This window comes from Microtus oregoni, unplaced genomic scaffold, assembly GCF_018167655.1.
Source record: "Microtus oregoni isolate MIOR12 unplaced genomic scaffold, Mior012 000142F_ref0000161, whole genome shotgun sequence".
Classification (NCBI taxonomy): domain Eukaryota; kingdom Metazoa; phylum Chordata; class Mammalia; order Rodentia; family Cricetidae; genus Microtus; species Microtus oregoni.
The window spans coordinates 424,920-440,683 of NW_024544792.1; the positions used below are offsets into that span (position 1 = coordinate 424,920).

At 36.4% G+C, this 15,764-nt stretch overlaps 1 protein-coding gene across 1 annotated transcript; it reads right to left on the reverse strand.

The window, feature by feature from the left end:
- Positions 1 to 700: 700 nt before the first annotated feature.
- LOC121444813 (lysophosphatidic acid receptor 4) lies at positions 701 to 14,283 on the reverse strand. Its single transcript, XM_041646719.1, has 3 exons — positions 14,272 to 14,283; positions 11,104 to 11,201; positions 701 to 4,491 (listed from the first exon to the last, which is right to left on the reverse strand). The coding sequence occupies exon 3, from the start codon at positions 4,408 to 4,410 to the stop codon at positions 3,298 to 3,300; it is 1,113 nt and encodes a 370-aa protein (XP_041502653.1). The 5' UTR covers positions 4,411 to 4,491; positions 11,104 to 11,201; positions 14,272 to 14,283; the 3' UTR covers positions 701 to 3,297.
- Between the last annotated feature and the right edge of the window lie 1,481 nt (positions 14,284 to 15,764).

Genomic DNA, 15,764 nt, shown 5'->3' on the forward strand with positions numbered 1-15,764 from the left:
CTTCCCAAGCTGTCTCAGGCTTTATGTGGAAGCAGTTGTCCACGTGGGCGCCATATGTAGTAATATGGGGCGGCAGGGCTGCGTCCCCCACACCCGGCCGCCCACATGGCTAGCTTATGCTCCGAAATAACAACACACAAACTGTATTCTTTTAATCACTGCTTGGCCCATTCTCTTCTAGGCTAATTCTCACATATTAATTTAGCCCATTCCTAATCATCTGTGTGTAGCACCCCAAGGTGCGCTTACCGGGGAGATTCTAGCCTAGTCCATCCTGGGTCGGAGCTTCATCCCGGGAGCAGGGCATGGCGTCTCTGCTGAGGCGTCTGCTCCGGAGAGCAGAGCTGTGGAGTCTCTGAGCTCACTTCCTCTTCCTCCCAGCGTCCTATTCTGTTTTCTCCTCCCACCTATCTTCTAACCAATAAAATGGGCCAGGGCAGTGCCTTTATTAGCCAATGACCTTCCTCCATCATTAGTCTGTCTGGATGCTAACCTTCCTAGACCTGGATGGAGGGGGGAGAATCTTGGACTTCCCACAGGGCAGGGAACCCTGACTGATCTTTGGACTGGAGAGAGAGGGGGAGAGGGTGGGGGGAATGGGAGGAGGTGAAAATTTTTAATAAAATTTTTAATAATAAATAAATAATTGAAGTAACTTGATATCAAGTATATTTTATTAGGTTCTTTCTTAAAGGATGAGAAGAGGAAAAGAATAGATACTTTTGAGTGCCCTAAAAAAAAAGGAATATTTCAATAGCTGAACAAAGTATAGTAGCTTAACAATCCAAATATGTTTTATTACATTTAATAAACATTTTAATGCAAGTTGTAATTACAGCTGAAGGATTACCTGTATCTGTAAATGGAAAATCAATTCAATTTTACATTTCGGTATGCATTACAATTTATGAGTTACATTATTCACATTACCATATTTATGACTAGCAAGTTATATTAAATATAAAATGGAAATTAACCAAAATAAAGTGAAATACAAAAGAGTAAGCAACATTAAACATGGAAATTATACAAATTATTTTAAAATGTATTTTGTGTCAATTCAGTTAACATCTAATTCAATGATTTAATACTATAATCCTAAATTTCCAGAATTTTAACAGCTAAAAGTAGAGAGTTCACGTATAGTTCAATATTACAAAAAAAAAAAGAGAAAGAATACTGAAGGAAACAAACAAGTTTTCATACTTTGATTACTAATTTGACCTTACAACATTAACCTAACAACTGAACTTCATCTAACCTAACCTACTTTTCTCTAACTAAGCCTACAGCTGTATGTATTCCAACTACTACCTTTCTTTTCAAGACAATATAATACATAGTTATTTTTAGGACTTTAAATCATGAATTCATTTTTACTATTGTTCTATTGTTTTAGAAACTCTTTTTCTAGCTAGTTCCTAACACAAGCCCAAACTGAGCACTCTTTAAAGTTGCATTGTGTTCACCGACTTTAATTTTTTATTTAATTTTTTTAAGCCTCCATATCACCAGACAGAAAAACAAGTTAAGGAATTTAAAGAATTTGCTCATTTTTAGAAGTTTTAACATTTTTAATTTAACTTAACCACTCTCTGACACAAGTTCAGCAATATACAAGATAGGTTATTCCTGGAAGTTTACTTTAAAATTCTGGACATTAATTGCCATATTTCTTAGATATTTTTTAAACAGATTGATGCATATTTAAGGCAAATCTACTATGCATCAGAAAAATTAAAATTGTAAAGACTTTGTTTCTGTTATTTGAGTTACAAGAAGGAGTCTTTTCCTTTCATAAATTTTAAATATTTTATTCATTCTCTCTCAAACTTGGCATGAATTTAGCAATCTCCTAGATGAATGATCCAAGGCATCGTCTGATAATTGTAGCACTTGTTAAATGCTATAGATGCACAAAACTTTATGCCCTAAATTTGGGGGTGCTTATTTGTTTTGTATTTTTACAAAGTTATGCATTTTTCTTTAATTCAATCCTGTTCCAGAAAAAATTTCAATTTCTAATTGAATTATACTAAAAAATGTTTATTAAAATAGCATAGTATTTTTAAATTTATAGCACTTAAAAAACAGCAAAACAATAATGTAAGTGTTAGGAACTATTTTTGTTATTTGTAATTTTTTTTCCTTTTCTAGTTTTGTGGATTTTTTGATAATTTTTCTTTTTTTTTTGTTTCTTTTATTATATACATTTTTTTTTTCAATACGCTCCCGACCTGAGCACAAATTCAGCAGCACCTCGGCTACAATGTGCTCCAAAATTGAACAGAAAAGAGTATATATTTCAACACTAAAGCTAACTAACCTCTACCTAAAAAACTATTAATACAAGCTATAAGATATCTTGTTGCTATTATTTTGTTCACTTCTGTTTTCAACTTGCTCCCGACCTGGACACAATTACTGTAAAGCTCTGTGGCTGTACTGTGTCCCAACACTTAATATGAATAAATATTTTCTACAAGTGAGTTCCCACCCCCATGAAGGATAAGAGGAAGTTTTAAGAAATAATGTAGTGTTGCTAAAAAAATTTTAATTGACACTGCAATTTTATGATTTTTCCATTTTGCACCTTCCAGGCACTTATGTAGCAGCTTTCAAGATTAACAATTTCATAGGAAAATTCTAGTATTGTTTTACCAAGAAAGTTTTAAAAGCTGACACTAACTATGGTTATATATGTGTAAATGTTGTCTATATCCCAAATTTTCCTATCCATATTCATCCAAACACTTTATATCTTTTCAAAATCTAGATAAAATTTGCCAATCTTTTTAAATTCAACACATTCCTTTCTCAACATGTTTTATTAATATTAGGTAAAAATTTTTTTTAGTAAAATAAATTCCATGATAATTCAAAAAAGGAACAAAATACCAGTATATATCAGTAGTAACACAAACATTTTTAAATAATCCCTGAATTTGTTCTATATTTATAGGCCCAACCTAATTACCAAAACCACTGGAATTTTTTTTTTTTTTTAAGTTTTAATGTAACCCCCACATCACTAAAAGTCAAAAACACTGGTCATTTATGTAATGAAATTTCAACTCAGCAAGAGTCTGATAATCTGTTTTGATTGCTGTAATTAGACTTGACCTATAATTACTGAACAAAACAGAATATGTACAATAAGTCTTCAAACAAATGCATCTGACTGTATTTGGTACATTAATCTATTTTCGGTATCATTAGCTTCAATTTTTTTTCTCTTATAGCATAGGAAAACTCATAGGAGACACTGTTACTGTACATGAAAAATAATTCTAGTACCTAGAAGGTGGATTCCAGCATTAATTCACCACCATTATTTGTTGTTTGATCACTAACTTCCTCTTGAATAGCTGGAAGGGAAGGCTTTGGGGTCAGAGGTGTCTCAGTCTTAAACAGGGATTCCATTCTTATATGTGTATTGATATAGAAGGATTTCTGAAAGGATTCAAGAGTGAAGTAATAGATAAAAGGATCAAAGCAACAATTCAGAGTTGCAAGGCACAAGGTAATTGGGTACATGATCTTTGCAAACCTTTCCAATAAGCAATTTGTAATGGCTTGGGAGCGTACCAAGGCATATAAAAAGAGAACAGAGTTGTATGGTACAAAGCATACCACAAAAACTGCCATATGCACTGTGATCATCTTCAACACTTTTTTCTTATTGGTTCCAATTTGAGACAATGTTGCAGGCTTGCGGAGGGTTCTCAGCACCACAGAAGAGCAAGAAACGTTCAATATCAGAGGAATGATGAACCCGACAACTTCAATGAATATGGTGATCTTGGACAGGTATGTCTTCCAGACGCGTTTGGAGAAGCCCTCAAAGCAAGTGGTGGTTGCATTGTTGACATTAGTGGTGGAAAACAAAGAAGCTGAAATACCACCACTGAGGACTAGGATCCAGACTCCAGCACACACAATGGCAGAATTCCTCCTGGTCCTGATGGTACGAGATCGGAAGGGATAGACAATGGCTAGGAAACGATCCACACTTATGCAGGTGAGGAAGAGCATGCTCCCGTAGATGTTGGTGAGGAATGCAGTCCCTGAGATCTTACAAAGGGTGTCACCAAAAGGCCAGTGGCGATTAAAGTTGTAAAATATTTTGAAAGGTAGAGTACAGACAAAAAGCAAATCAGATAGGGCCAGATTGGTGATGAAAATAGCAGTCTCACTTCTCATTTTCATGCGGAAGCAGAATACAAACAGGGAGGCACTGTTGGTTATTAGACCGAGGATGAACACAACACTATAGACAGCACCATTCAGATTATACTTGAAGGAGTCATCAACAATGCAAGTATTATTGGCAGTTGCATTGCCCAACCTGGGTCTGAGACTTGAATTTAAATCTTGGAACTGGAAGTCAATAAATCTTCTGTCGCCCATGGATTTTTTTTTTCCAGAAAGCCTGCTTGCTGCAGGTGTTCACCACTCTGAGATTAAAGACCAGTAGAGAATATTTTCTTCCTATAGGAGACAAGATAGACTGAGTCACCAAATCTGCTTTCCCTCCAAGACTTTTGTGGTATAAAAATACATTCTGCTCATCCAGACAAAGAAATATACACATTCAATTAGACTTGAAAAGTGCCTTTTAATTACATACTGCAGGTAAATAGTACTACAAATGACATACGTATTGCAGAAATGGGAGAGAGATCACAACACAGTAAGCATAGTATTGCAATGAACATGAATAAGGTATATATTACTCAAGGGAAAATCAAAGAATCCCTGATGGCTAGCTAAGATGTTACTAATGTGGAATTTGTAGGCCCATTTTCAACTTTGCAAATAGATGTTTTATTTAATTCTTACAAGAACACCAGTAGGGCTGTGGTGGCGCAAGGCTTTAATCCCAGCACTCATGAGGCAGAGGCAGGCGGATCTCTATGAGACTGAGGCCAACCTGGTCTACAAGAGCAAGTTCCAGGACAGCTAGGGCTGTGACACAGAGAAACCCTATCTCAAAAAATAAAAAATAAAAATAGTAAATACTAAAGAACACCATAAGGTAAGCACAGGGAATTATTGTTTTACGGAATTAGAACCTGAGTCTTAACGCACAGTTACAGAATGTCAGAATTGGAAGAGAATGTGAATAATGTATTCAAAACCAAAAATCACATCTTTGATTCTTAAAACATAAATTTTTCAAGTTACTGAAATTTGTACTGTTGACTCTCCAATATTACTAAAATAACTTGTCTGATTATTAACTCTACTGTATAAGACAGTAAGTAGATATGAGACCTCTAGTGCATGTTCTAAGTTATCCACAAACTAATAAAGCAATGTGATGTGGGATTCCCCTCTGCATGCTGTGAATACCATTAGTTAATGAAAAAATTGTCTTGGGACTGCACAGAGCAGAATAGAGGTACGTGGAGAAAACTAAGCTGAATGCTGGGAGAAAGGAGGTAGAGTCAGAGAGAAGTCATGTAGCCCCCGCTGGAGACAGATGCTGGATGGAACTTTATCAGGTAAGCCACAGCCACACGGTGATATACAGATTAAGAGAGATGGCTTAGTTTAGGGTGTGAGTTAGCCAGTAATATGTTTAAGCTATTGGCCAAACAGTATTGCAAATGGTATGGTTTCGGTGTGGCTACTTTGGGACTGAACACCTGGGAACCAACAAGCGACCTTCTCCTACAGCAATGTATTGGTTCACCTTTTAATTTTAAAACAGAAGCTTAAAAGACATGACCTGTCAGTTCGTCAAATCTGTTCACTGCTCTAACGCAACAGAAAATGGATTCCTTTTTTTTTTCGTGAGGAAAAAGAATATTAATTTGGTTGGTTAGGCATAGAAATTAGGGAGGAATTGGGGGAGGGAAAAGAATATGATCAAAATATATTATATGAAAAAAATTCTAGATTAAAATAAATAAGTTTTTCCCACTGTGTCACATCACATGGCTATTCTGAAGAAGAGATTAAAATATCAAACTCATCACTTCCTTCCTACACTACACAATTCTCTTTCAATCTATACCCCAAGCCTAGCATATATATGTTCCTTTTCCTTGCCCATGGCATGTCCTGTCGGCTATATCCATGCACTCATCTGCTAAAATGGCCCTGGTCAACATCAGCTTTTCTGATCAAACACAAATAAGAGTAGGATGTTGTGGATTATGCCTATAACCCCAGAATAAACCTAGGCAGGAGAATTCCTGTAAGTTTGAGGTCAACCTGGGCTTCAGAGTGAGTACTATGTCAGATAAGACTATGTATTTTGACCCTGTCTCAACATCAGATGCTGTCTCAAAAATTCCAAATAGAATGTGAAAGTTGAGGACAACAGAACAGCCACCCCATACCTCATTGTACAAAATCTGATCTGACCATTTAGAGGCTTTCTTTTCAATACCGTTTTTATACATGGTAGTCATTAACTCATTGTCCGTTTAAATATTTAGGCCACCAGGGCCTTAAGATACATACAGAAATTTTACCAGCTTTCTCATAGGTTAAGTTACCATTGGCTAGTATGTCTTTCAAATCTGTCCCTTAAAACATTGTGGATAAGTAACTGGTGAATGATTCTTTTGAGTGAGAATATGAAATGAAAGTGGCCTTTGTTCCCTGACATAGCCAGTAATGGATTTTCACATGATTATGTTGTAAAATACAAATGGCTGTTTTCTGAAGTGATTTCCTTTTCATTCTTCCCTTCCAGACACCAAGGAAAGAAGTCAACAGACCTCTGTATGTCTTAAGGGGAGGAAATAGAGGAGAAATTTGCTAGAAATACACAGGGCTGAAGTCACCTCAATGAGTGTCTGACTTGAGTAAAACCTACTTAGCTTGAGAAAAAGTCACTTACTACAGAACTCAAAGAGCATGATGACTTCCATAATATGGGGGGGGGGTAAAACATGTGGGGTTGGGGTTTTCATTCTAACAGTGGGCCAGTTGCAATGGGAATGTGCTATCTTGAATTGTCATTCAATTATGTCTGGATGAAATCTTTCACCAAAAATCATATTCCTTCTTGGCCATTTCATCACACAGTCTAGTTCAACTTTTCCCCAAAGCGACCTTGTTTAACAAAAGCAAAGTGTAGTGGGACCTTGACCAAGTAAAGTCTAACAGGGACACTCCAAAGAAGGAATAAATGAAAATAGGAAAGTGAGTCAAAGAGAAGTAGAATGTCAGAGAAAAACATGCAGAAGTATGGACAAAAAAAAAGGGAAGAGAAGGTAAGGAAAATGGGACTTTTCTGGGCCATCTACTTTGTATTAAGAATCTTGAAAGGGCTTCCTATAATCTCATCCTCACTACTTTATCGTATCCCTTCCAGGTTTCCCAGATGGAAGAATAATTTTTAATTTCTAAACTTCTTAATATCGAGCTATTCCACTTACTATTTTAACACCATTATTATCTATTATTCCAAGACTCATTTACAATAAGAACACAGTTTACATTTTAGAAAGTACATTGCTGGAAGAAACCAAAAAGACAGTGAAAGAAATAATTTCTTATTAACATAGTCATACATGTTTAAAAATTTATGAGGCTATATAAAACAGCATTAAAACCAGACTTCATTCACAATCTCTTGCATCTACCTTATACAATAAGCACTGACAGCAAGTTTATTTTATTCGATAAAGGATTTCACATTAGAAGGTTTCTCACCTCTTCCCAGAGCCTCTCCAGCTTTACTTCCTGGTTATTTCTATGCCCAAAGTGCTGCTCTCCCTGGCTCTATCATATTTTGTACTTTCCTCAACAAGTACTTCAAATAGCTAAGTTTTGTATCCTACCTTTACATGCAGCTTTTTTCAGAAATATAATCATTTTATTTTATTTCTTAATCCACATTATTCTAGTTTTAAAAATCATAAATAATAACTGCATTGTATTTATGGAGTGCAGTGTGATCTATAAATGAATCAATGCCTATTTGTATTGCTGTGATAAAGGGTGGTTAAATAAAGTTGATTTATACATCCGTCACCACACTTTAGTTTTACATACCCCAGAACAGATGCACTCTACCTACAACAGGCAGTCTGTAAATGTGTGACGCTTCTACTCTGTTGCTTTGGGCAATCAAAACCTGTGGGAGAGAAAGGACCACAGACAAGAAAGCAGTACAGTCTTAGTCCTAAAGAGAAGGCATGGGAAAACTGCCACTATGGCCCTATTCATAGCTCTCCCTTGCTTGAACACACACCACCTTTGCTGTCTAGCAGGGAGGGTGTGGCACTGGCATGGGAGAGATCTATTTCTGACTCAGACACCCATTCACTCTGTAACTTGGCTATACTGTTTTCACTTTTCTGTATAAACATGACCAATGAGCCTCACAGCTGAAGCTGGGAAGATTCAACAGTGCTGTGAGTAGTTGGATGAACTCACCAGTATTCAGCTCAATCATAAAAGAACATTATAGAATTCTGCTCCTCTCAACCATGACTAGAAATCTCTATCTGCATTCCTTGGAATCTTTAACTTTGTATTAGAAATGTATCCTTTTGCTAATTCCTTGTACCTCAAAAAGTTCCTCCTTGGGTTTGGAACCTTAACTGTACAATTTACTCATAACAGAGAAATGGTGAAAAGTGCCCCCATTGACTACCCCATACAGAGAGAGCTCCAGTCTTTAAAAATGAGAACAGTATTTGCCTCTTGGGGTGACTGTAAAGAATAAAAACTATTCAAGAAACAAAACTTGTTTTCTTTTTTTTCCTAAATGTCTAACATACGGTCCACTAAATGTCTAGGTCAACACTTGAGTGCTCCAGGAGATTAACAAAGTAATAGCCTACACAGTTAATGACAGCTTCTCCTATGAGCAGCATCAAATTACGCCTTTTGAAGATGTTTATAACCAATTATTCCAACATAATGGGCTAAAAAAAAAGGATTAGTGTTGGATAAACATATTTTCATTGATAGTGGTCAGAAAGGAGGTCAGCTGGAGTTTGATTAAGAAGAAATTTAAAGGGGTGGCAAGATGACTTAGCAGATAAAGGCACTTAACCATCAAACTTGACAACCTGAGTTTAATCACTGGGACTCCATATGATAGAAGGAAGGAACTGACTCTTGCAAGTAGTTCCTGACTTCCACATTTACCATGGTGTTCAGATGCACGCACATGCATTTACGCAAGCGCACGTGCATGCGCGTGCGCACACACACACAGAGAATAAAACGTAAAAATTTTAAAAAATCTGAAAGTAAGGGTCAACAGGAAGAAGGGTAGTGGGGAGGTGAATCTGTTCAAAATCTGTTTCATGTATATATAATAAAATAATCATTTTGTGAATATATATATTCACAAAAATATCAAAGAGAAATTATCTTGTATGATTAGTAGACAATGAAATATTTTATAAAATTTTAAAAAAGTATGTCTATTAATTTTTTTTAACTTTTTGACTACTACAGCTCATTCAGAAAGTTCATTCATAATAATGTCTACATTTTTCCTTTTTTTAAAATTTTTTGATGGCTAATAGTAATAGCATATACCATATTTGGAATTTGGGGGACCACTACAGGAAGGAAAGTCACTTTTTTGGCCCCTCTATGGATTATTAAATACTAAAATCACTCTATAACCTGATAAAATTTCAGAAGTTCAGTTGAAACAAAATTATAAATTCTGTCATAAATCCAATACCCTAGAAAACCTAGGCACACTTTATTCCCAACCAAACATAGTTCAGAGACCAGTAAAATAAAACCCCGAAGGCAAAGTATACTGCAATTGTCTTACTTTGCTCCATTTCCAATGAGGTTAGTTCAAGTCAGAGGGTTCATGATCTCTAAAGCAGTTGCTCTAGTCAAAGTTTATGAAGTCTGGTAAGATGAAGCCTAGTGTGTCCTTGACCATAACTTAAAACTACACAAATATAAAAGCAGAATTCAAGAGCATTCTGCTGGTGCAATAAGAACTAAAGGCAAACTTTTGCTCAAGTGGTTATTAACAGATAAAATTCTTTATGGCAATAGTGTAGGCCAAGTCACAGGCATAGGTCACACTTGGTTCGAACTGATGTTCCTATGCATAATTGATGCTGATGCATATCAACCATACATTTTCAGTACAATTAATATCTCTTTTTAAGTGGTTTGTCTATATAGAAACTGATTTTCACTAAGATTATTGAGGCTATTTTGTAACACTGGCCAACCAAACTGAAGACATCAGGAAATGGCAGACTCCGATCCAATCTGATCGGAACGCACCTTCAGTGACTAATCATATTTTTATTTTTCATCAAAAGAACTAAAGCTTCCTACTAACTCTTTATCTGATGGCACAGGCCAACACTTAGGGAATGTGGTAGTCTAGTTCTAAATATAATGGGACCAAAGACTGCATCAGAACTACTAAGGCAGAATTTTCCCTAGTACCTAGTTATAGAGTAAGAAAACTACAGGGAAATTGCACAATTATGATGAAATTGTCTAGAATCTTAAGAATCAACATCTCATCTCAGTAGAAGCCCTGAACATTTACAGAATACTAATGGATTTTCCTAAAAGATCTCATTTTCAAATTCTTCAAGAATCATAAATGCCACCAGGACTCAGCTTTTTATCTCTATCTCCAAACATACAAATCATTAATTACTTTGAATACCAATTCATTTGCTATGCTTGGATACTAGTACTGATCATATGAATAAAAACATGCCTCACATCTATCTGTCTCTATCTATCTATCTATCTATCTATCTATCTATCTATCTATCTATCTATCTATCTATCTATCTATCATCTATTAAACTTTCTACCTATCTATCATCTATATGTTAATGACAGAGGGATTGAGTGAAATAATATCTATCTATCTATATATCATCTATCAAGCTATCTACCTATTTATCATCTATATGTTAATGACAAAGAGGGATTGAATGAAAGAGTCACCATTCATCTTCAACAAAATTGCCTGGATCATAGTAAACAACAACAACTCCACTACTTCCTCTATACATTCTGGAACGTTGAATCACATGATCTGTAATAATATAGAAGCAATATTTTCAAAAAGAATTGAAGAACTAAAAGAAGAAAAAAAGGTGAAATCTAAACACTGGTACTCACATCAGTTCATACCAAATTCCGGCACCAAATTTATCTGCGATTTGGACGATCAGCAAATTTTCTGAAGGCAAGCAATCGAAGATTTCTTTAATTGAGTCCTGTGGAATAGAATGTCACACTACTGTTCCATAAAGAAAACTTCTCAATAGACTGTATAGCAAAGTTATTTGGTGGAAGAAACTATTACATGATATAAATCAGAGTGTGGTAGAACCAATTAATTTCCAGATGATATTAAATGTCTTTGATTTCATCATAACACAATTGATGTTAGTAATTATTCTCCAAACCTATTCCTGCTGTAGATATATCTTTATTCGTGGTATTGACTGAAGTAACTTAGTATCATTTAAAGATAGTGACAAAAAGCATAAAAACACTTCTACTCCCATACATTAAACAAAATAAATGAACAAAGATTTCTTTGTTGGCCTAAAGTTCTATTGGTATGTTTTTTTGTTGTCTTTCTCATTTTCTTTCTAGTCCTCTGGCAACAACTGTTGTGATTGGACAAAAGAAAAATGAAGGAAGTCTGGGACAACAGGTGAGGACTCCATTGCTTTGTCTCTAGCCTGTGACTCCATTAAATTTCTTTCCCTCCTGAACAGTATGAGAAAGTAGGTATTTGTATACTTACTGAAAATCACCATGGCTTCATGAAGATTCCTAAGCATACTCAACATGGTATATATGTACATTGCAAATCACAACTCTACACAACATGCTCATATAAAACAAGACAGACACCATGATGAAATTCTTACAAGTGGAGCCTACATTTGGATCCTATTCATTGTAATGCTTGTAGGGCATAATTATCTGCTAGTCCAGACTGGTACTATTCTTACAGCCCACCATCTTCTGAACAAAAATTAGCCTAAAACAAAACAGACTGTTAAATGGCACAGCAACTCTCTTGAAATGGGTTTTCTTCATATATAAAAAAAATCAAATTAGATGGTTAGACAGCTGAAGATACAAAGATCACCTTCTTACTAAAGATAATTGATTTTCATTGTCCTCCAGGTAGGAATATTCCTGAAATGAAATCAATATTATTTTATTGGTTTGCCTTAAAAGAAAACAGAGATGTTAGCATTTCTTCCTTCTATGGGCCTTCCTTATTGATGTAAAGTATACATGAAACTATTTTATTTGAAATATAGGAAAATTGGGAGGTTAAATATCCAGTGTTTCAATAATTGCTATTGATTCAATATCCCCATCACAAGTGAACTGTGGGATAGTAAGAGGAAGTTATTTTCTGGGCCTCAGTTTCTCTTTACTTTCTATATTTGGCATTGACTGAAAGAAGCCTTCAACTGGTGCCATGGTAGTGCCTGCACAGGCTGTTCCTGTCTGTCAATTATTTTCACCTGCTTCTGCTTGTCACGACAACACACAGACACACAGACACACACACACACACACACACACACACACACACAAAATAAAATAAAATAAAAGCCTGTAATAAACATCATTAATTTTTATGAGTACTAATGCAATCATTGCTTAGTTTATTTGAATGTCAGAAATACATAATATTAATTACTGCCAGAAACTTAGAATTACATAGCAAGGTGACATTACATCCTGAAGTCTTCCTACTGCCTTCATCTTCCTGATCCTCAGTACTCCTCTTCAAGAGGCATATTACCTTCAATTGTGGAGGTCTCAACATTTTAGTCCTCCTACCTGATCACCTTGCCCCTTAAAATATGAGGTTAACAGTCCACTCCAGAGTATAAATCTACAGAATCAATAAACTACATATGCACTTTTCTTATCATTGTTTATCCACTAAAATCTGAGACTGGAATCCCAGGGCTGAGTGGCCTTCTACAAAGTTTTCACTTTTCAATACCAACATTGACAATTACAGGTTTTTCTCTTCTTCCCTCCAAAAGGCTGAGAACAGACTGCATGTGATGGCAGGCAGAGAATAAAAGGCAGTGACCAAAACACAGCAAGGGCAGCAAAGTTCAGTGCATTCTCTCCCACAAAGGGAATTTAATAGATCAAACTTTGACTAAGCCTGGCCTGAGTACTGCTATGAGGCGTCTTCCCAGTCTTCTCTTTACCGCAGAGAATACACATTCTGAAAGGCTGCCCTGATTGTTCCAAAAGGGCTTTCATTCACATCTCTGATTGGCAGCTTTAGAATGTAAAAGCCATGAGGCTTATCAGCTGAACCCATCCTTTGCAAGAGTTCAACTTCTCATTTGCGACAAGGCAAAGGGAGGGATTTATAATATATTTTGATGGGGCAAGCTGTTGAAATTTTGTCTTGAAAAATAAACGTGGAAAAACCACTGGATAATTTCAACTGCAAGCTATTATTGATGTTTTATGCTATTTGAGGAAAAAGAAAGATGACATAATTTGGTAAAGCAGCAAAATGAGTAACACCACCAAGCTTTGACATACCTAATTTTTCAATTTCTCTGATCTTTTTCAACACAGAAATCATAATAAATTACATTGCTGTTTTCCTCCCAAAACAGAAATTACCTAACATATAATATTACTTAATTCAACAAATCTTTTCACTAAAATATTTAAAATATTCCAAATATGCAAGAAAAGAATTTTAAAGATGTCATATTGTGTTACATTTATATGGCAAATACCAATAATTTCACATACAATAGGAAATTCTATTTATGCTAGAATTAAGTTTTCATTCAAACATGATTCTTCCTTTATGGACAAGTTCATGAATTATTCAATATAGCAAATGTCACATTCTCCATAAATCAATTAAGCATCAAAGACATGTAGTGTATAGTTTTAAGAGAAGAAACCTCATCATAATAAAAGCCACGTTAGCCCACAATCTTTTGTAAACCAAAGAAATACAACGCCAGCCAAGAGACTTTCTAACTTGTTCTACCCTGTGAATTTGAATCAGCTCTTTAGGACTGTGTTTACATGAAACAACAGCTTGAAAATCCTGTCTCTCTTCCACTGAAACAATATTATTGCCAAAACAATAGAAATTCTTGTTTTTTACCATTCAACACGATAATCCTTGTTCAGCAATTCAGAACTGAAATCAAACTTCTTTTCCCAAAACATTCAAAGCATCAGTGTTTCGACTGAAGTTTGCTACACCATCCCCCAACCCCCAAACACCAAAATCAAATCTTTCTCAAAGAGACTTACCCCAAGAAAGAGTGTGCTAGATGAGAGAATGTGGTCATGCCTGTAGATAATTAGCTATTAAACATGGAAACGGGCAACTCGCACTTTGGAAGTGCATATTTTTATCCATAAAAAAAAAAAAAAAGAAAAAACAGGGAAAGGTTAGCCCAGCCCAAAGGAGTAGACTCGGGGCTGCCGCGGCTCCTTACTGCAAACCGCTCATTCTGCAAATGTGAGCTTATTTTCATTTATCTCTTTCCCTTTGTTAAGAACTAGCCCTCTTGAATGCTGTAGCCCGCATGCCTTTAACAAACAGGACACAAGAAAAGGCCCAAAGTCCTTGCTGGAGCCGAGGGCCGCCGGGGAGCTCTTGGGGGTCTCAATAGGAAATGCTTTTCATTGGATAAGGAGGCATTATTAGGAGCCGTGATCCCGCCCAATCCCCTGTGCTTCATAGTTCCCTTAGTCACCAATCGCTGGACTGAAGAAGTTTTTCCTTAAAGAGCATTGCCCAGGAAAAGCAGTTTCACAGTCAAGAATTAGTGGCTTAAGTGCCACTTGACAACGTAAAAAGTGTCTTTCCTGAGCAATTAATTCACAGAGAAAGCTTGTATGCCTGTCTTTGCTGCAGGACCTAACGCTACCCTGTTACAATTCTCATAATGAGGAGGAGGAGGAGGAGGAGGAGGAGGAGGAGGAGGAGGAGGAGGAGGAGGAGGAGGAGGAGAAGGAGGAGGAGAAGGGGGGGAGGAGGAAGCAGGAGCAGAAGATGAAAAGAATAGAAAGAAGAAGAGGAGGAGGAGGAGGAGGGGGGGAAGGAAGCAGGAGCAGAAGATGAAAAGAATAGAAAGAAGAAGAGGAGGAGGAGGAGGAGAAGGAGGAGGAGGAGGAGGAGGAGGAGGAGGAGGAGGAGGAGGAGGAGGAGGAGGAGGAGGAGGAGGAGGAGGAGGAGGAAACAAAACTCCAAACTGGGAGGAGCAGCCTGTGTTTGCTTCTACTTGTTTAAAACAATCACAAAAATATTAGTAAAAATTAAGATGAAAGCAGGGGAAGGGAAAATGCACCGTTATTACACTATACATAATTAAATTCCTGTAACTCTCCAAAACAAAATGCAATTCAACACTATAGTCACTTACTTAAGCCAGAGAAATGCCCTCAGACTGACCTGGTGGAGAGGCACTGGGGTTCCAGAGCTTCAACTCTTGCCTTAAAGATCCAGGGAGTGATCTGTAGCAAAGGGAGAGTCATTTCTCTTAAAAACTGCCTGGCAAGAAGTCTAATTGCCATGAAATTTCCAGAGGTTTACTAAAAGGAAAATAAATAGTACAGATGCAATCTGTTCAGAATGAGCATTTATCTTTAATTCTATACCCCCACAACTCCCCTAGATGAGCTCTGTATATATAGGTGGACAGTCTTGGTCAACAACACTGCTTCCTCTGACCCCCCAGTTTCTTTCTTTCCATCCCTCTCCCTGATCTGAGTTTGTTGTGGAAACTTAGCCCTTTGTA